The sequence below is a fragment of the Artemia sp. Qi Xiang Cuo genome, chromosome 2 (assembly GCF_049724085.1).
Source record: "Artemia sp. Qi Xiang Cuo chromosome 2, ASM4972408v1, whole genome shotgun sequence".
Classification (NCBI taxonomy): domain Eukaryota; kingdom Metazoa; phylum Arthropoda; class Branchiopoda; order Anostraca; family Artemiidae; genus Artemia; species Artemia sp. Qi Xiang Cuo.
Window position 1 is genome coordinate 20,891,287 of NC_142795.1, and position 22,751 is coordinate 20,914,037.

Sequence of the window (22,751 nt, forward strand, 5' to 3'; positions counted from 1 at the left end):
GTTGCTTATATTTTTAAAACCTAAAAATCATAATTTAAAAAAAACTAAATTTTCTAGGACGAAGTTGAAACTTAAAAGGTCAAATGTTATTGCTTCGCACTTTATGCAACGTACGTCTGCAATACTGGTTTCCCTACAATCTTCTAAAATGGCTCACCTATCCCGATATGTGAAAACTCCGGTGTCTACAGAATTCCTTGTTCGTGTGGTCTTTGGTATATCGGAAGAACTGATCAGCGACTAACGGATAGATTAACTCAGCACTCTAGTTCAATTTATAATACACTTAAAAAACAGAAAAAAAACAGAAAATTTTGACTCTGCCCTTGCAGAGCACATTTTTGAAAAACCAGACCATACTATTTTGTTTAATCAAGCTAGCCTTATTTTGCATGACAAAGGTATTGTCCAGCACTACAGAGAAGCTGTTGAAATTTAAAAAATACCATGATTTAGGTCTAGCTTTAAACAAAGATTCCGGTAATTTAAGAATAAACGAGTCATATTTCGGTTTTCTCAAAAGAGAAGCCGATACTTTAGTAATCCCTGAAATAAACCTTGAACCACTTTCCCAGTCATATAATCAAACACGTGAACAACCCCTTAGGTCTCAAAGGGTGTCTACAAGAAATACATTAATTAAAATCCGAAATCAGATGACAAAGCTCTCCAACTTGTTTAATTGCTGGTTCGTTTCGTTTTTGAGTGAATGAATTGTTTTCTTTTCTTTCTCAGTTGTTCGCTAGTACCCGTCGATGGCAGTTCATAATTTTTTGGATTTTGTGCAAATCGCGGATATTGGCGAATAACTCGCTTTTATGGTTGTTAGGTATTTGGTTTTAATTCTTATAATTTTTGGCTTTTATTGAATTTTATTCATATTTTAAGTTTTTGTTTTTTTCTTTGGTTTTTTTGCTCTTTATAAATTGCTTTCCGCGTTAGTTTTTTCTTGTTTTTTTCTTCGGCACTTTCCTTGGATACATTATTTCGTTTCCTTCTGAAGAAGAGAGGCGTTTGTCCTCTCAAAATATTCGCTTTGTTGTGTTTTTTCAGTATTTTTATTTGGCCTATAAAAACCCGTTTTTGCTCGTTTTTCTTTCTTTATGCAAAATTTTCCCTTGGAAGTTTACCCCCGGAAATTCCTCTCCCCACGGAAAACTCTTCCCGTCGAAAATACCCCTTGAAATGTCTGTATACTTCCCAATAACAAATAATACATATAAACAATGACCAAATTTCATAACTTACAGCCCTTTCCCCAAAGGCTGCGGAGGGTCATGTCATCCCCAGAGATATAGTAAATGGATCTTTCAACCATGCTGAACAAAACGGCAATCTCAAAATTCTGATTGAATTACTTTTGGTAAAAGGGGTGTGGGAGGGGGCCTAGTTTCCCTATAATCTTCTTGGTCACTAAAAAAAGGCACTAAAACTTTTACTTTCCATTCGAATGAGTCCTCTCTTGATCTTCTAGGATGATTGGTTCGATGCGGTCACCTTTGGAAAAAATAAATAAACACGCATCCGTGATTTTTCTTCTGGAAAAAAAATACAAAATTCCACATTTTCGCAGATGGGAACTGGAAACCTATACAGTAGGGTTCTCTGAGACGTTGAATCTGGTGGTGAAATTTTCATTGAGATTCTTTGACTTTTTAGCTTATTTATCGCTTTTTTCAATCTGGCAAATTTTCTCAGGCTCGTAGCTTTGATGGATAACATCAAAATGATATATTTGGAATCAGCATAAAAAATCAATTCTTTTTATGTGTCTATTTAGAGTTTCGCTTTTTAGAGTTTTGGTTAGTGTTGGGCCAAGTCGCTCCTTACTTACTGTTCGTTACCAAGGAACTGTTTGAAAAACGTATTTGTGCATAGACAGTCACGTGATCGGCACTGTTTTATTTATAAACTCTGAGCGCTAGTTATATATAGACTGCAAAGCAAAACTCTTTACTTCTATCAGAACTATAATTTTGAACCGTAGACCTGTTTGCTATAATCCTGGGGACCTGGAGATTTTTTTACTATTTACAGCTTATGTCGGTGGCTTTCTTACCAGTTATTGATGGCTAAACTAAGCCAAAATTCAGTAGAAAAAAGTATTTTCAATGCTGTACTACTGAAAGGATCGATGCTAATTCCATTGAATTGAAGTTATCAAGTATTTTGCAGTAGGTTGCATCAAGACATGGCTAATTGTAGACAGAGAAAAGCCAAGACAGATAGTCCAAGTAATTGAGAGGCAAATGTTTAAATGGCTGGGGCACGGGTAAATGTCGGGAGTATTCATGACTCTCTTATTGGACACATACTTGTCAGGTTAGTTTTTGGAAAGGCATGCCTGCCTAATAGTTGAAGTTATCGATTATTTTGCAGTAGGTTGCATCTAGACATGGCTAATTGTAGACAGAGGACGTTACGTTCTCTAGGAAACAAAAATCGTACTTCAGTGTTGTAACTCATAAGAGTATAAGACAGTATAAGACTAATGTTTGTGAACGTAACGCAACGTTGATGAACGTAATGTTTGAAGTTAAAATTAGCTCTTATAAAATTGAAGGACTTGAGATTTACTTGAAAATCAAAAATATCAAAATAATTCCTTTAATAAGTATTCCACATTCAGTCCAATATCGCTACGATCTTGTTCACCAACAAAATATGCTAAATAGATAAACTGCCATTTTGGCATCCTATTTAAATATGTATTAGACCCAGGTGTGAGTTTTGCTCTAATAATACAAGAGACTCGATGTGACGAGGAGTTCGAAATCGGTTTTTATCTGGGAGGAGGTACAGCGAAGGATGAGTTGTCAGCTACCCTTTCCTCGGAATTAGATTCAGTAAAGCTAGCACGTAATCCTACATTTGTACGGCTACACTTAGTACAATTTTTTATGTAAATATAGAAAAAAATGGAGATGAAATCTGGCAAAATTTTACAGTTGTGCGTCTTGTGTGCCTTGGAAGGGTGTTAGGCTGTCCCTACCAATTTTCCCTTTACTTGCCTGGGAAGGATCCTATATTGGAAATACGAGCCCAAATCTCAGATATATCTCAATTAGTAAGAAAGTTTTATATGAATAAACTCAATTTTTACTCAAAATCGCCATTCGGATGGTTCAAAGAAGATCTTCTAATGTCAAGAGGACCGCTCAAACATATCTTCATTCATAAGGAACGTTTTGATCTTCCGGCAATTTTGGATCAGAGCTTGAGGATACTTGATAATAGCCCAAATAAAGGAAGGTTGCATGAATACATGGCTTTGAAAAAAACTTAAGATATTTGTATCAGTCGTAAAGATATAGAACACAGTTCGTTTAAAGTGTTGATGTTCGAAGGACATAATGGTGATTTTGTGAAACGCCTTGCTGTGCGTTTCCGCGAGAAAATGGGGGAAGATCTTTGCGGTTTAACCAGGGAGTGGCTCATTGAACTTTGCAATAGAATCACGGATCCTAGTTTTGGGTTATTCGAGTTTGCAGACGAACTTGGAAGTGAGTGTTGTATCAACAAAACTGCCAGACCAAGACTGACCACTTGCAATGGTTCCATTTTTTGGGAAGAGTAATTGCCCTGTCTGTGATAGATGACTGCCCATGTTTTCCAGCTTTCACCAAGATATTTTATAAACAGTTCTTGAGGCAAGAAATCGAATGTAGTGATCTTGAATATGAAAAACAATTCCTACAAAACTTTACTTTATTATGGAAAACGATGTTGATGATCTTGGATTACAATTTACTGTAGAGGAAGCTAAAGATGGCTATTGTAAAGAAGTGGGACTCATTAAAGAGGGACGGTTTATCAACGTAACTAATGACAATAAAAAATTTTACTGTGCCAGTATGTTCTGTTGGAAGGTAGATACTAGCTTCATTGAAGAAATAAATGGTATAATTGGCGGTTTCAATGACATGATACCCTACGAGCTGCTGAGCAACTCCACAGCTAAGCAGCTGAAAGATAGTCTTGTTCGGCTTCAACATATCGATGTTAAGGAGTGGAAGGATTGTACGACTTATTCAGATTCGAAACCTGATGACAATACCATTATTTTATTTTGGGACTTTGTATTTTCACTTCGTGAAAATAATAAAAGACAGCTTTTAAAATTTTGGACAGGGTTTGAGAACCTTCCTGTTGGAGGATTCAGGAGTTTTTGGGTGGCTCATTATCCTGGGCAGTTGGAAATAAGTCGCTTGGAAGAAGATGGCTCACCCGAAAGCCATGTGTGTTCTTTGAGCCTACAGCTGCCGCCATATACCAACATAGAAATACTGGCCAAGAGGGTGAGATTCGCTATGAATGAAACAAAGGACTTCGGCAAACGGTAAGATCAAAACCTAGTTCTCTAGCGTCTAGCTCTAGACATTAGTCCTTGATCATAACAAAGGTCATAGTTTCGAAACTTTCATGTATTCTTTGCAGGGGATCCTATAGGATGTTCCATAGGGATCGTATATTTTAGAAGTGACACAGAGAGAAAAGAATAATTCCATTAATTCAAACAAAAGAGAAACTGCTTCCCATAATTAAGCGGTAAAGAGTGGGCTTTGGTTTTATCGGTTTACGTCCGTGACGTATTTTTGCGAAATAATCACATTATTCTTTAAGCTTATGAAAGGGAAAGCCAATGACCTTCCCTTTTTATGCTTGTAAAGAACGAATCACAGAGAATTAGGCAATGGAGTCATTCAAATATGAAAGCATACCCCAGAGAAGTAACCTTTCAAAAGATGTGTGTTGTGTTTTCTTGTCAAAAGATACGCGTGATGTATCATCTCGTATATGAAGATGAAGTTTTTGTCAAAAATTACATTTATCACATACAAAATGCGCTAGATAAAGCAATTTCCTTTCAAATGATCACTTAAACATCTTTCAATCCGTGATCTTTCAATGACCCACTAGAGGCGAGAAAAAAAGGAGACACATCACTGATTCCCGTGCGAAAGTGATTTTCCTTGTTGCTCAAGATGGGGGAGGGGTGGACTTAAATTTTTCCTAAATGGAGTTTTAGGCTATGGAGATTCAACAAAGCACTTTTTGTTTCGATCTGACATCGCTTTTGTGGAGTTTCAGGCTATTTTTCGAGATCCCAACAAATTTATCATAGCAATAAACTTTCACCATTGGAATTAGTCGAAATGATAGTTATCATTCCTGAAGAACTAGAGACAGTAATAAAAGGATTAAAAAATAATAAAGCCCCAGGTGCTGATAGTTTACTAAATGAGTTTTTTAAATAAAGTGGTTGTAAAGTTAGAGATAAATTACTGATGATTGGGAATATGATTTTTGAAAAAGAAGAAGTATCTAGGGATTTTAGAAAAACTTTAATTAAATCCCTCTATAAGAAAGGTTATAAGAGTGAATGTGGTAATTATAGAGGCAATGGGATGGTCTCCTTAGCAAGCAGATTACTTAGTATTCATATATAGTCTTAGAGCTCATTAAAGATACCTCATTCAAATTCAACGGCCCTTGGGTTTGAGCAGTCGTCCTTAAAGAATTGTGACAAAAAGTCAGCATAAAGAGCGAGGGTTGAGTAAGGAGAATGTCCCTCATACACTGAATGCTTTCTGTCCGTTTTAAAGTTGCTCCTTACTTTCAGTTGAAAAAAACTTTTTTTTATTAGTTTCTGACCGTTGTTAAATTCATGCTAGGAACCCTCCCCCCCCCCCCCGCCCCTTCTTCTTTCTTCTAGCGAAAAAAAAATACAAATTCCATATTTTTGTAGATAAGATTTTGAAACCTCTACAGGGGGGTTCTCTATTATGCTGAATTTGATGTGAAATTTTCGTTAAGATCCCTCGCCTTTTTCGGGGTATTTCCTCCCTTTTTCGAAAATCAGGGAAAATTTCTCATGCTCGTAACTTTTTGTGGTTAACATCACATTTAATGAATTTTATAGGCTATATTTGGAATCAGTGTACAAGGCCAATTCTTTTTATTTATCTATTTCTATCACAGTTCTGCTTTTTAGATTTTCGGTTACTATTGGGCCGAGTCATCCTTACTTGAAGTTCTGTCGTTTCCATGTTTCTACAAATGTTTCAGCTTGTCAACCCTTTTCCTGCCAAAGTCTTCATAAGATTCTGTAACCTGAACCTCTTTTTCGTTAACGATTTAAACGTTCGTCATGTAAAACACAAAACAGAGTAAGATAAAGAATAAAATAGTAAAATGTATGCAGTATATCAAATACGAATTAAAAGCGATAGAAGTTTGAGATTTATATAATTGAGACACATTGCAATCACTGCTAAAAAAAACAAATAATCAATAATGAAAAAAAAACGTGACATACCTTGACATTGATAACAAGTTCTTACATATTTTATTTCAAATATAAAAACAAACCATAAAATACCTATTTACGTACCAAGGGATTTCTTCGAATTTTGATTCTGCATCAAAGCCAAAATGGCAAAGCTTAAATTTACTGAAAATTTCTGCATCAAAAGAAGGTAATAATATAAACGAATATAATAATAATAATGAAGATAATAATAACAATAATGAAAATGATTGCATTCTTGAAGGAAGTAAAGAATAAGCTTTAATATAATTAAAATGCAGGGGGAAACGATCATCTCAATACTGATGGATTATAATACTTTACATAATTGTTCCACAAATCCCAGTCTATCACTATTCTGAAAAAAATCATACTATGATATACAACGGATCCCTGAAGAGTGTCCAAAGAGATAAAAACGACAACTGAAGCACCAGAAGGTTTATGATCCTCATAAGAGAGTAGACGTTTTTATGCCAGAAGTAGGCCTATAAAGACAAGCGAGTACGACAAATTATAGAGATTGCATACAGTCAGTAGCTCTCATTAAAAGATGACACATTATCCGTGTAGTTTGGCATGTATGACCTCTTTTAGGAATTTTTTCTTAGGAGAGGGGATCTGCGCCCCCCCTCCCATTACTTTCACGATACTAATTGTATTTACCTTTTTTTGTTTTAGGGCCTATGGCAGTGGTCTCAAAGGTGTCCTTCTGAAATCACGAGATACAAGTATATTAGCTTTTCCGCATTCTTCTCAGGAATGATTTGACCCAAGTAATAGAAATTTTTTTCGACAGTTCAGGATCCACTGCAGATACAACTTGCTTACCAATTTGAAGAACAATACGTTCTGAGACCTGACCACCATTTTTTGCAATTTCTAACAATTTTTTTTTAATGAAAGGCTCATACTCGGGAATAATTGGCTTTCTTCCAAGTTTCGTTCCCTGTTTTCCTTTGTAACTATTACCACTTTCTTCAATAGCAATCCTTGCCAAATTATTGGCATTTTGGGTCTGGTCATTCACGGTGCTTGAATTTTCAACTCTGTCATCTACACTTAAATTTATAGGAGATTTCAAAAATGTTTCTTCTACTTGTGTACACTGGGTCACAGTATTATGTAATGATGAAGAATTACTGGCGCTGGCATCAAAAGGCCATCTATAATAGGAAACTAAATTTTGGCGAGAAGATGGTGCTAGATGTTCAAAAATTGGGATATCTTTAGGATTAGATCCTAGAGGCGCGCATAAATCATCATGAGTATAATCTAACATTTGGGATGTTACATATCTTTCGTTTTTCATAGTAACAGTCTTAACTTCAGAATCGCCCTCTCTAAGTTCAACATTGGACATTCTTAATAGCTCAGAAGCTCGCTCTTGAGGATGCCCAGGATATGCGGGTAGCTTTGGGTATTCTGGCGGATCTTTAGGTGGTCCTAAGTTCTTTCTGGGTATTTGGTTCATGTAAACCCACTTGAATTTTCGTACCGTTCCTTCTGGTATACTCCTTTTAAACCGTTTACTAAACTCTTCAACTGCCGCCTTTGATCCGTGTTCCACTGCAAACTGTCCGATCATTAAACGACTGGGCTGACAAAATTTCAGCTTCCCTTTTGAATTTTTTGCGAGAGTTTCCGTCACGCCTTCTTTCTTCTTTATATAATAGTCCTGTAAACATTTTGCTAATTGTATACTTAGCTTAAAACCAAGACATTTTGAATATTCTTCACATGTTTTAATATATCCATTGTGAACCATACTTTTACCAATTTCATCTTTCAAAGATGGCGTTAGCTTACGAAATATAGCCACAAAATTTCGTATCGTTGAAGTGGAGAGGTGTACATTCAACTTTTCTGAATAAACTTTGCTTGAATTTGCAAATGAACTAGCTATTGCGTATTTGGCAATTTCTTCCCTCATTTCGAGACTCAGTTTCACATGTCTTGTAGGTCGGATCGGATCATTTTTCCCCAAGGTTAATAATTGTTCTCCCTTTTTTGGTTTCCCTTTTTTATATCGGGTTTCTGAGTTGTCCAGTGCTGATTCATTGGAAGACAATTCATTGTCATCACTATCGGAGTTACTCTTTGTTTCATGATGTACTATCTCTTTTACCTTAAAAAGAAAAGAATAAGTTAGAAATAAACATCAATACGCAGTATACTACCTGACCAAGATTTTTTTTTTTTTTTTTTTTTAATGTTAATACCCAATCTTATTCATTAAAGACACATTTTTAGGCCCATTTTTTTAGTGTTGTTCATACCTATCCGTATGGGCCCTCCCCCCTCCCATCTTTGGTGCAAGTATTTGTAAGCACGAACCGTTTCTAACTTTCATTTAAGCAATTCTTCTATTTAACGATATTTAAATATTAACTGCATAAATTTATTCTTAATGCAGATGATTTTTTTTTATAGATATAAATGACCATTCATTGCCTAGTATAATGCACCAAATGCGGGTCAAGTTTTACAACACTTGTACCTTTTTGTGCCCCAATTTGTCTAAGTGCAGAATTTGATTCCTAAACTTTATGTCTCCCGCAAGAGCTGATTAAAATAATTATTAAAATCAAATTAGCCAATCACAACAAATGAGAAAACTAAAAAATTTAAATTCAATTCAGAAAGAGTAGAAGAAGAAGAATAATAAGAAGAAGAATAAGTTTATTTAACAAACAAATTACATGAATAAATAATTTTCTAAACTGGCCGACGGGGAGCAGGGCTCGGTGTGTCGGCCAAAAACATAAAAAAAAAATGCCGAAATAATAAATAAAGCATATCAATAATGAAAAAAAAAAGACACACATGGTAGGAGATAACAGAGGAGGCCACCCCAGCGCGAGAACACCCCAACAAATTTCATACTAAAATCCAAATTCACCAATCCCAACATCCAGGCAAAGAACAATTTTTGAAATATGTTTTCAAAGAAAATTGGCTCTTGAATCTTGGGGACACATCTATTAAATTAAATGTATTTGCAATATGAGGAATCTGGTATCTGACTGAGAATCTAGCTCTTTCAGATTTAATTGGGGGAAGGCAATACTTCTTGGAGTGGACGTGGTGGGCAGGAGAAATGGGAGTCTCAATTATGCCCAGATCATGGAAATAATTTGCCGAAGATTGGATATCATAATACCACATTGCTGTATGCAGGTCTTTCAGTTGTTTGAGATTAAGTATATTGAGAAAAAGATATAAGGTTTGGGTTTCTGAAAGATTTTGAAGCCTCACTGGGCGATGAACAAAAGTACCCAGGATTCTAACCGCCTTATTTTGAATTATCTGAAGAGGTTGGAGATGGACCATAAATGTGTTGAGGCATATTACAGGGCAATATTTAAAATATGATTCAATTAGAGAATGATATAAATTTTAAGGATGGAAAAAGAAAGTACATGTTTCATTCTATGAAGACAACCTAAGTTATGGGCAAGTTTCAATCTCAAATAATCAGAATGCTTACGGAAAGATAAAAGCTCATCAAGAATAATCCCAAGGTAACGAAATGAATTTACTCTTTTTATCCTACATTGATTTACAATTAACTCTGCTATGGTAATTTTATCTACTGCCCGCTGTGACCGCCCAAAAATCATTAATTCTGTGTTAGAATAGTTTGGAGCCAGGTAGTTATATGCAAACCATTTATTCAAAGAAATCATTACTGTCAACATTTTCTCAGCCGAGAAAGATGGGGTTTTAGCTTTTACTGTCACCGCCGTATGATCTGCAAAAATTACTGTTAAACTACTATCTTGGGGTAAACACCTCGAAAGATCATTTATATAAATAAAAATAGTAATGGCTCTAATACTGATCCCTGGGGGACTCCAGTATCATCAATAACAATATGGCTTGACAGGTGCCCATTTACTTCAACCTGAATTTTTCGACCATGCAAGTAAGATTTAATTAGATCTAGGCCTTTACCTCTAATACCTGCATTATTAATTTTCTCCAATAAAATTTCATGGTTTAGCATATCAAATGCCTTTTTTATATCATAGAAAAGAGTAGATACATGATTTTCATCATTTAATGAATCATTAATCTCCAAAATTAGCGCTGCAATAACTTATTCAGTAGAATGACCCGCCCTGAATCCAAACTGATTTTTAGTAAATAAATTCCTTTTACCAAAATACGAGACAATTCTTTTTTGAATAATTTTTTCAATAACCTTAGTTATAGGGGAAAGAATAGCTATTGGGCGATAGTTACATATATCTGTCTTATCACCTTTCTTATGAATTGGAATAACTCGTGCAGATTTCCATACTTCCGGAAAGATCCCTGATGACATAGATGCATTTAAAATATGAAGCAACGGGACGTGGATTACACATGCAAGTTCCTATCAGAATATTTGTGGAGAGCCCATCTAGACCTAGAGAATTACCACTCTTTAGATTCATAATTACTTTAAGGAACTCACCGAAAGTGACAGGGGTCAGGAACATACTGGAATTTTCGGATGGCGGGAGATATTCTTTATATGAATGAGATGGAGATTCAGGGGATTCCAGTTCAACGGTAGAACTAATATGAGAAAAATAATGACAAAAATATTCTGCAACAACATCCTTCCCCTTCAACTCAACACCATTTTCATTTATGAACACTTCAGGGTGTGGATTTTTAATATTGTTTCTAATTTTTTCCTTAATTAATTTCCATGTAGTCCGAGGTGAATCAGATTTTTTAAATACATTTTCATAATACATTTTTTCACTTTTTCTGAGAGTTTTAACTAGCAAATTTTTATAATTTTTGAATCGCTGTACATTATGAGCTGAGGGGTATTTCATTTTTATTTTATACCGTCTATTTTTTTCCTTGATAGATTTTAGAAGTGATGGACTTATCCAAGGTAGTAGGGAGTAGGCCAAGGGAGTAGGCCAACAATAATGACAGAAATGACATATATTTTTTAACAATGTTCATGGTTCATCTTCAGCAACGAAACGGTTACAACGGATCTATTCCCCCCCCCCCCTGTATGTTTTTAACAATACTTTTTGGTATTTTTAATAAGAAAGGTACTGAAAAAAACAAAAATGCCGGTCCCCTCGTTCCCTAGACTTGAAAAATAATTTTATTTTGTGCCTTTATTTTTTTTAAATCCCCCCACAGCCATCAACATTTCTATGAGTTAGCACCGCCGGTCTAGGAATGGAAGCAACAACAAATAATTAATTATAATCATGATAGTTGTGGTCTCGAATACACCCTCAGTTAGACAGTTAAGTGCGAAAAATTAGCATCTGCTAGCATCAGTTTCTTACTTTGTAAAATGTAGATGGCAGTAAAAATTGCAATTATGACCCGAATTTTTGGGACAAAAACATGTTATATTTTTATTTTTCTTTAAGGTTTACGACATTTCTATATGGTAGGCAGGAAAAATATAGTACCTGGTATCGCCAGAAATGAATTCTTGGTTTAATACAAAGCTTCTCAAATTCATAGACTATTAATTATTTCTACCAACCACAAAATACAAAGAAAAACCTTAGACGAAATCTGTAGAACTAAAAAATTTTAAAAGAAAATCAGAGAGAATATACTGTAGTTTAGCTTAAATAAAAAGAATCTAAAGGTTGTACATTACAAAATTATTAAACAGAAATTTAAACACAAAATATATATACAGATTTGAACGTACGGTAACAAATGACGAACCAAAAAAATCATTTGCAAAAAAAATCATTGCAAAAATAATTTGCAGAATACACATACTAATTCGCAGAACTTTCAACGTAATACAATAAAAATCCCGTAAATTCTCAAATGGAATTTGTTTTGAGATTATCTCTGCGTATGCAGTTGAACAGCGATGATCAGTTTTTTGCAAAAAAAAAATGCTAATATTGATATAGGACGGCACAATGAATGACTCAAAACAGCAGTTTCAAATTTAGCCTTACGACAGAGGGCGTCATAAAAGCGGAGCTACGAAATGCGCGTTATAAGATTCGAATTGAAAATCATAAACAGTATTACATGCAGGAACAGCAAACGCATCATTACAGACAGGATATCATTAGCCTGATAATTCTGACAAAAAAAAGCTAAATGAAGAAGCTACTAAGTATATTTAGGTTTTTGATAACCGTGTCTCTAGTCTATTCGTTTAGAAGATTTGCCATGTTACTAAAAATGCCTTACTGTATAATTTATTTCCTGTCACTAAGACCTAAGGAATCGAGTATTTTATATCTAGTATCTAATCTAGCAATTTGTCAAGGTCATTTGTTTTCTTCTTTATAGTCTTCAACGGATTTAGCTTTCTTTACTATTTCAAAGTTCTGTTGCGTAAACTGGAGTGTATTAATGTTCGAAAAAATAAGTAAGAAGCTACCATACACAACATAGAAGATAATTTACTGGATAAATTTGTAAAAAGCAAGTAAGAACTTCAGCCAACCTCAGTGCAAAGAAAATAAAAAAAGGTAGAGGAAGACTCACGAAAGAGTACAAAACAGACAAGCCTCAAAACAAATTAAAAGAGAGAAGTATCAATCTTAAATAAACAGCAAAAGAACTCCTAGGTTATCTTACTTTATCGTATTGTCATGCTTAGTCGGTGTGGTCTCTAAGCGGCCGGTTAATTATCTTCTATGTTGTGTATCGTAGCTTCTTACTTGTTTTTTCGAACATTAATATACCCCAATTTATGTGAAACCACTTTGAAGTAGTAAGGAAAGCTAAATTTTTCATCATCTGTGATAGAGCCGTGAAGCCTGTATTAATAATCATAGGCAGCGCGATAGCGCTGCCTAAGTGAAGAACGATGTAGGCACAACGTATTACTTTTTTTTCTTTTTTCTTCTCCATACCCGGGCACTTCGTATGGAAGGAGTTGTCGTAGAAACTTCAAAAAGGGCTCATTCGATTGGAAATTCGAGGGACTAGTTCCCTTTTTAATAGTCGAAAGTGATTGGAGGGCAAATTGGCCTCCCCCCCCCCCCATGCCCATCATTCCCCAAACACATCCAATTAAAATTTTGAGATAGCCATTTTTTTCAGCGTAGTTGATTTCCAGATAGATAATATCTTTTTGAGGAGGAGACTCCCCCACAGCCCCCAGGCCAAGGGTTTTAAGTTATGCCTTTGGGGGATATTAGGTTTTTTATAGAAGCCGTCGTCGTAGAAACTTCAAAAGGCTCATTCGATTGGAAATTCAAAGGGCTAGAGCCCTGTTTAATAGTCGAAAGTGATTGTAGGGTAATTAGCCCCCCCCACGCCCATCATTCCCCCAAACAAAATTATGAAATATCCATTTTGTTCAACGTAGTCGAAAGTTCTGGAAATTAGGTCTTTTAGGATGATAACCCCATCAGAGCCCTCAGTGCAAGGATTGTAAGTTATGCCCTGGGGGCATATAAGGTTTATATAGAAAGTTGTTATACAAATTTCAAAAGGGGCTCATTTGACTGGAAATTGAAATTGCCCTTTTTAATAGTCGAAAGTGAGTGGAGAGTAATTGCTCCCACGCCCACCATTTCCCCACGCACATCCAATCAAAATTTTCAGATAGCCATTTTGTTCAACGTAGTAGAAAGTTCTGGAAATTAGGTCTGTGAGGATAACAACCCCCCCCCCCAGCCCCCAGGGTGAGGGTTGTAAGTTATCCCATGGGGGCATATAAGTTTTTTTTATTGAAAGCGTTGTCGTAGAAACTTCAAAAGGGCTCATTTGATTGGAAATTGAAAGGGCTGGTGCCTTTTTTAATAGTTAGAAGTGATTGGAGAAAGACTAATGCCCCTCTGACGCCCACCATTTTCCCAGACACATCAAATCAAAATTTTGAGATAGCCATTTTGTTTAACGTAGTTGAAAGTTCTGGAAATTAGGTCTTAGAGGATGACAACTACCCTCAAAACCCCTAGGGTAGGAGTTGTAATTCATTCCCTGGGGGCATATAAGGTGTTTATAGGAAGTGTTGTCGTAGAAACTCAAAAAGGGCTCATTCGATTGGAAATCAAAAGGCCTAGTGCCCTTTTTAATAGTCGAAAGTAATCGAAAGGCTTGATGTTTTTATAGTAAAGATCGATGTGGGTATAATATGTTATTTTTTTTGTTGTTGTTGCTGTTTAGACCAGGGCACTTTGTATCGAAGGAGTTGTCGTAGGAACTTCGAAAAGGGCTCATTCGATTGAAAATAGAAAGGGCTGATGCCCTTTTTAATAGTCGAAAGTGATTGGAGGGAAACTAATTTCCTCCCACGCCCACCCTCCCATTTGACTTTATGTTTAAAAACTAAATGTTGCCAGAATATTAAATCAAAATGCACCGTGTTAATGCTAATTCCCAATAAGGCATCTCAGCAGTGTCCCAAGAACGAATGAGGGTATTATGTTCAATCTTTCGGGGCTGCTTCGGTTCTTAAAATTCAACCGAATCTAAGTAACGTAAGTGTATCCAAGCTATCAAAGAGAGTAAACAGATTTTTTTGCGAAAGGTATCAAGTCTTCCATTTCAGGTCAACTAGAGGAGGTATGAAACTAAATTAGAAACTATTATTTGTGTCCAGATTTTTAAGAGGGTGTATGTTGTTAAAAATTGCTGAAAATTTTTCTCCAGCATACAAACAGCAGGCCAAACTATAAATTCTTAAAAAAAAGAAAAGATTTAAAGTATTATTTTCTTTTCCTCTGAAAAGACTCTGTAAATATAAAACGAACAGAATTTAATTTAAAAAAATCTTTTCCAGAAAATTAGTTTTTCAAAGAAAAGTAAAGAACTCCATTAAACAAAAAATGAGCAAAAATAAAATCAAATAATCTACCAAGCGTGAAACTACCACAAATCAGCATCGATAAATAAATGAAACCCAAAACCAACAGATATTACAATAAATAACCGCGTCGAACTCAAAACGAGCAGAAATGATCACGAGTTTGGCTCAAAACCCCTATGCCATCCCAAGGCCAGAACATAAATTGCACTTTACTGAAAAAAAATACAAATGAATGGGCATTGTCAGTTTAATATACATATACTGATATTTAGTAATCAAAATGTTAATATTATTTGATTTAAAGTACAAACATTTATATTTTTTTCAGTAAAGTGCAAATTATGAGATAGCCATTTTGTTCAGCGTAATTGATTTCCAGATAGAAAATATCTTTTTGAGGAGGACACTCCCCCATAGCCCTCGGGGGAAGGGTTATAAGTTATGCCCTTGGGGAATATAAGGTTTTTTATAGAAGGCTTTGTCGTAGAAACTTCAAAAAAGGATCATTCGATTGGAAATTCAAAGGGCTAGTGCCCTTTTTAATAGTCGAAAGTGATTCTAGGGTAATTAGCCCCCCCCCACGCCCATCATTCCCCCAAACACATCCAATCAAAATTTTGAGATAGCCATTTTGTTTAGCGTAGTTGATTTCCTGATAGAAAATATGTTTTAGAAGAGGAAACTTCAAAAAAGGCTCATTCTATTGGATATTCAAAGGGCTAATGCCCTTTTTAATAGTCGAAAGTGATTGAAGGGCAACTAACCCCCCCCTCACGCCCAACATTTCCCCAAAAACATCCAATCAAAATTTTGAGATATCCATTTTGTTCAACGTAGTCGAAAATTCTGGAAATTAGGTCTTTTAGGATGATAACCCCATCAGAGCCCTCAGTGCAAGGATTGTAAGTTATACCCTTGGGGCATATAAGGTTTCTATAGAAAGTTTTTGTAAAAATTTCAAAAGGGGCTCATTTGATTTGACATTGACATTGCCCTTTTTAATAGTCGAAAGTGAGTGGAGAGTAATTGCTCCCACGCCCACCATTTCCCCAAGCACATCCAATCAAAATTCTCAGATAGCCATTTTGTTCAACGTAGTAGAAAGTTATGGAAATTAGGTCTGTGAGGATGACACACCCCCCCCCCCCACAGCCCCCAGGGTGAGGGTTGTAAGTTATCCCATGGGGCATATAAGTTTTTTATTGAAAGCGTTGTCGTAGAAACTTCAAAAGGGCTCATGGAAATTGAAAGGGCTGGTGCCTTTTTTAATAGTTAGAAGTGATTGGAGAAAGACTAATGCCCCTCTCACGCCCACCATTTTCCCAGACACATCAAATCAAAATTTTGAGATAGCCATTTTGTTTAACGTAGTTGAAAGTTCTGGAAATTAGATCTTAGAGGATGAAAACCACCCTCACAGCCCTTAGGGTAGGAGTTGTAATTCACTCCCTGGGGGCATATAAGGTGTTTATAGGAAGTGTTGTCGTAGAAACTCAAAAAAAGCTCATTCGACTGGAAATCAAAAGCCCTAGTGCCCTTTTTAATAGTCGAAAGTAATCGAAAGGCTTGATGTTTTTATAGTAAAGATCGATGTGGGTATAATATGTTATTTTTTTGTTGTTGTTGCTGCTTAGACCAGGGCACTTTGTATCGAAGGAGTCTTCGTAGGAACTTCGAAAAGGGCTCATTCGATTGAAAATAGAAAGGGCTGATACCCTTTTTAATATTCGAAAGTGCTTTGAGGGAAACTAATCTCCCTCCCACGCCCACCCTCCCATTTGACTTTATGTTTAAAAACTAAATGTTGCCATAAGATTAAAATCAAAATGCACTGTGTTAATGCTAATTCCCAATAAGGCATTTCAGCAGTATCCCAAGATTGACTGAGGGTATTATGTTCAAACTTTTGGGGCTGCTTCTGTTCTTAAAATTCAACCAAATCAAAATAGCGTAAGTGTATCCAAGCTATCAAAGAAAGTAAACAGATTTTTTTGCGAATGGTACCAAGTTTTCCATTTCAGGTCAACTAGTGGAGGCATAAGGATTAATTACATACTACTATTTGTTTCTATATTTTTAAAAGGACGCGTTCTGCTAAACATTGCTGATAATGTTTCTCCAGCATACTAACATTAGGCGAAATTATAGAGCATTAAAAAAACGAAAAAATTGAGAGCATTATATTCTTTTTTTTTGGAAAGACTATGTAAATATAAAACGAACAGAAATTAATCAAAAAAAACCTTTTCCAGAAAATTAGTTTTTTAAAGAAAAGTAAAGAACTCCATTAAACAAAAAATGAGCAAAAATAAAATCAAATAATCTACCAAGCGTGAAACTACCACAAATCAGCATCGATAAATAAATAAAACCCAAAACGAACAGAAATTACAATAAATAACCAAGTCAAACTCAAAACGAGCAGAAATTAACATAAGTTGGGCTCAAAACCCCTATGCCTTCCCAAGGCCAGAACATAATTTGCACTTTTCTGAAAAAAATACAAATGAATGTGCATTGTCAGTTTAATATACATATACTGATATTTAGTTATCAAAATGTTAATATTATTTGGTTTGTTAAAGTTATAAAAGTAAGAACATTTATTTTTTTTCAGTAAAGTGCAAATTATGTTCTGTCCTTGAGAAGGCATAGGGGTTTTGAGCCCAGCTTATGTTAATTTTTGCTCGTTTTGAGTTCGACTCGGTTATTTATTGTGATTTCTGTTTATTTTGAGTTTCATTTACTTATTGATGTTGGTTTGTGGCAGTTTAAAGGTTGGTAGATTATTTTATTTGATATTTGCTATTTTTTGTTTTAATGGAGTTATTTATTTTTCCGTGAAAACTTATTTCTTTTAAACTGTTTTTTTAATTAATAATAATAAAAAAAAATTGTTGAAGACTAAGAAAAAGAAAACAAATGACAGCGGCCAGTGTGCAGCACAGACGTCGTTACAGACAGCACAAACAGCTTTTAGACTTACTCTGAGATAGTAGGGGATGGCGAAGAATTGAGAGCTGAGTGAATTGTTGCGAGTTTTTTTTTAATACTGCATTTAATCTCAAGCCTGAAACAAAAGACGTAATACATATATTTGTAACTACATTTTATAAATACAAAACCAAATTATAGTCGGATAGTAAGGGGTTGCAAAGATTTGTGAGATGAGTGAATTATAGTTTTTATGTTTTTTTTACACTGCATTTAACATCGAGCCTGAAAAAAAGACGTAATACGTAGTACCTATGTATCTACTTTTTATAATTGCAAAACTGTAATTATACATTTACTGGAGGGTCGCACCTCAATAGAGACGGTATTACAGACTTACCCTGAAATATTAGATTGCCTCGAAGATTTATGATTCGAGCGAGCTACATTGAGTAATGAGTCTCAAAGATTTATTGTCTAGTAAGTTTTAAATAGTTACGAAGATCTATCTCTACATACTTGAGTTTGAAGTGTTATAAGTTTCCTGTGATATTTTACCAATATTAACCAAGAGGCTAATCAACAACTTGGCTCCTGTGAATAAGTGCTTAGTCTAAAGTCTTGAATGGAAACAAATTCAAATTGATGAGAAATGAAGTTACCTTTCTTCTCCTTTTGCCACTCAGAGAACTTGTTATATTTGGAAAGTCTTTTTTGAACATAAGGTAGTATGGGCTGCACCCTAATTCAGGCCTGTGTCCAATTCTTAGCTAAAAAAAAAAAATAATTAATCTTTGAACAGAGTGAGTTCTAGAAACTCCCTTAGATAGTGAGGTCTTAACCAATCGATAGTATGCTGAGTTCAAGAATATAGATTACGAGTCTCATTCCGACAAAAAAAGTCCCTTAACGCTTCTTGAATTTACTGCATCCAATTTTTTATTAAAATATTGAAAATGTGTCCTATTCGAAACGTTAAGTCACGCACTGAGCAGACAAAAAAGACTTGACTTAAGGTACTTGCCAGAACGGCGTAGAGAACGATGAGACCAGGCGCCTCTAGGCTGGCCTATCGCTTGCCGGGTTCGCGAGTTCTTCAACTTGGATGTGGGCTTAGGGAAGGAGTTCGTTGGCTTTGTCTTTCCACCAAGTGGAGGTCGTCCTCTGGGACATTTCCATCCGTGCGGGAAATGTCCTGTTCCTGCACTGTCTTCAGTGCAGGAAAGGGGTTGAAGTCAAACACAACCCGTGCTGGGGCTTCATGTGGCAGATGAATGAGGCGGACAGTAAAGACCCTAATTCTTCGAAAATGTTTGGTCTGAATGACATCGACGGTGTGGAGGACAATTTTTTTGGCTGGCCGCGCCTCCGCTCCATACATTAGTACGGGGCTGACTGAAGCACTGTGCCGGGTTTCCTTTTTTTGTCTTTTTAGACAAATCCAAACTAACAGCAAGTACAAATAAGTTCTTTCTAGAAACCAAATAAATTGGAAAAATAATTTTGAGATCCCAAAATTCATTTCCTACCTACCTATATTTGTGAGCGAGAAAAGGAGATATTACGCATCTTGGATTAAACAGAAATTTCCAAAATCTCAAGAGCAAAAGAAAAAAAGCAAGATAAAAAAGAATGGATTGAACCAATTAACAGAGCATATTGAATTTAAGAAAGCAGAATAAAATCTATGTCTAACCAAATGTCGCATGACGCTTTTTGAGTTACCCCAGCAACGTCATTATTCAAAAATAATTTCAATGAAATCATAAAAAAAATTTTAATCTCATGTACAATAAACTGTTTGTTCTTTAACAATTCTAAATCATGACTGAAAGAAATTATGTATAAACCTAGTAAAGATAACGGTAATTTTAACATTTGTATCTTCAAGTCCCCCAGAAATGAAAGCTGTTTAATTGAAAGCCTAAATAAAATACTAGCAATAATCTCGTTTCCTAAGAAATCGAATGACACAAACGAAATAAAATTATAAGGAATTAAAATAAAAGTACAGTACGTAGCATTTTTTAATACATTAGAGCATACATAAGAGGGGGGGGGGCGCGGGTCAATCCAGAATCCACTTTGGGTTTTCTATAACTAACTGAATGAGGGTCAGTTAGAGAAAGTCAGACGGTACGGTAAGCCCTCAATCTGTGCAGTTCAACCTTGAAACTGATTCTTACACTTTTCACCTAATTTTTATTCAATACTCATGTCTTCCATCCTTTTTACTATTTCTCACTCTTTTAACCTTCTCACTCTTATGACTTCTCACTCTTTTTCATCTTTTCCCCTTCAGTGGGCACTCAACTTTTTTTTTTTTTTTTGCTTTCTCTAAAACAAAAGACCATAACATTTGTAATGCCCGTTTATTTACTGTATATTAGGATGTACTATCCCAGGCTAAAGAGGGTAGAGATTGATCTGGCTAGGTCTTCCTTGTGTTACACCCTCATATCAGGAAATAAAAGCATAACGATGAAAGTAGGGGATTACCGTGTAACTTCCACATTTTTCGCCAATCTTAAACCAAAGCCAAGTAAGTTGCATTTTCTTTTTTTATAGCCTACAAATAATCAAAACTCGTGTTAAACCCCTTATGCAGGACATTATCGCATTCTTAGATAAAGCTAGCCAATAAAACTGCAAGAGTTTAATGTGTTAATGGTAATTGCAGAATATTTTTCAGGGCTAAAAACAAACAAACTGTGTTTAGAACAACAATGGTTGAGTAAGAATGTGAAGTGAATTCCTAGAATGAATCACTTTATAAAAAACAGAGGCTATAGTAACAAGAGGAAAGAAGAAAGGAGGGGAAAGAAGTCTTTAATGAACAGCAGTTCATTTGGGCATCACCTAAAGGAGGAACATGCTGTCTGTGAGGGTAAAAGGATAGAGCTGTCGACTATAGCGAGTGAGGAGCTGAAGTTCTTTCAAAAACCTTCTGGAGGGCCTTGCCTCTAAAGCCATGATTCCCAACGTGGAGCACGAACCCCGAAGAAGGACATGGGAATATTGTGGTTGGTCCTGTGCAGGACCTGTACCCTTCGGCTGACGTTATTGTAGAACCATAATTTTGAAAAACAAAGCACATTTTTTACGTGATAGACGTCACATTTAAATGCATTAAAAAGCAAAAAAGATACATGATAGAATTGCAATGACGTTACGCACTGTATTAAAGGTGTTGTATACACAAAAAAAATTCCATTAGTATAAAATATGCCTAGAAGACGGCCCAAAAAAGATACATAAGTTTCCTTCAGGTAAATAGGCGTGAAATTTTCAGTAACAAAATTTAAATATTACTAGGGGGGCAACAGGATTTTCTAAATGCCTAGATGGGGCATGGCCCAAAATCCGTTGGGAAGCACTGCTCTAAACCTTAGCTACTCCAGGGAAGATTACCTTTAGAAGTATAAGGTCCAACTCTTGATCCCATGTGGTTGGATTATCAGACACAAAATCTAATATAAACTCTTCTACTAGTTTGTCAATTTCTGTCGAGCCATTTAACACAACAGCAACGCTTTCTTTATTCCAACTTATATTACAGAACTTAGAAAATTCTTCTAGTCGCTCAACAAATCTGAAAATAAAATTTATAAAGTAAAAAATACGAAGTAGCTATAAAAACTGTAAACCTCTCCCTTTGCCCCCTACCCCAATGTAGAAAGGTCAAATCGAACTTTTAGCCCCCTCTCACCTGAACCCCCTAAAGGGCTATGGAGCTTCCAGCTAAAGAAAATTAATGACTATAAGTTCCAGTTAAGTTCAAATAGGTTTAAGACAGCTTGAAATTTCTTTTGTGGTCTAGATTTACTTTTATTACTAAAAAGAAAAATACTGATACTACTGCTTTAAACTTGGCCAGCTTTCAAGAAACTTGATCACATTTTAAGCACTCTTTACGACGAGCCTAGTTACTAAATTAATGCTATTCTCTGTGTCATTGATTTCAATAATTCCAACGTGTATCCTATTTCTCTCTTTGTTTCTGCTTCCCTTTAAATTTTCCTCCGTGCCAGTTTGAGTGTTTCTTGTAGTTTCCGATTGCACATATATTTCCGTTGTTATCTGTTTTATTTTTTACTTAAAATGAAAAATTTATCTAACTGTGTAGCTTGTGCTAGCCATTTTTAAGTGAAATATCATCTTAAATTGAAACCTTCTCTCTCTCTCAGTCTTTTTTTTTCTTAGAATTGAATTTAAAATTTTCATTCAAAGTAGTGTTGCTGAATTTCAATTTTATGTGACATTCACGTCAAACATACTCCATTGTAGAAAATACACAAAAAAGAGTCAAAACTTAGTTAAAAGGTGGAAAAGAAAAAATAACTAGATAACAATAAAATCAATGACTAGTCTAGTTTTCCTGGCTATTATACAACTCAACAAAACTCGAAACAAAACTTTTCCAATATCTTTCATGTTTAGCGGGGATGGGAGTCAGTTTTGGGACTTTTTGGGATTTTATACGGGACGGTCTGTTGCGGGCGGGAAGGTAGGGTTCGGGGGTGATAGAACGTAATCGGGAAACAGACAGGGTCTTGATACCGAAACGAAGGCACGGGAGGTCCCTTCTCTCGACCAACGTGGTGAACTTGAATTTGCATAGAAGATAATGATATGGAACCTTCCCTTCATCATTTATGATTCTAAGTGCTCGATTTTGGACGTTTTCAATCTTGTAAGTATGCTCTAAAGAAAGACCGAAATGCCACACTGAATTAA

At 35.5% G+C, this 22,751-nt stretch overlaps 1 protein-coding gene across 2 annotated transcripts in view; it reads right to left on the reverse strand.

The window, feature by feature from the left end:
• Positions 1–6,332: 6,332 nt before the first annotated feature.
• The window catches only part of LOC148954990 (uncharacterized), a 36,365-nt gene continuing 19,946 nt past the window's right edge, over positions 6,333–22,751 (reverse strand). For both annotated transcript variants that reach the window (XM_089108012.1, XM_089108011.1), the window contains exons 3-5: positions 21,426–21,606; positions 18,677–18,784; positions 6,333–8,438 (exon numbers count right to left, since the gene is read on the reverse strand). In XM_089108012.1, the coding sequence (XP_088964138.1) occupies positions 7,047–8,438; positions 18,677–18,784; positions 21,426–21,606 (1,681 nt within the window). In that variant the 3' untranslated portion in view covers positions 6,333–7,046. The remainder of the gene's footprint in view (positions 8,439–18,676; positions 18,785–21,425; positions 21,607–22,751) is intronic.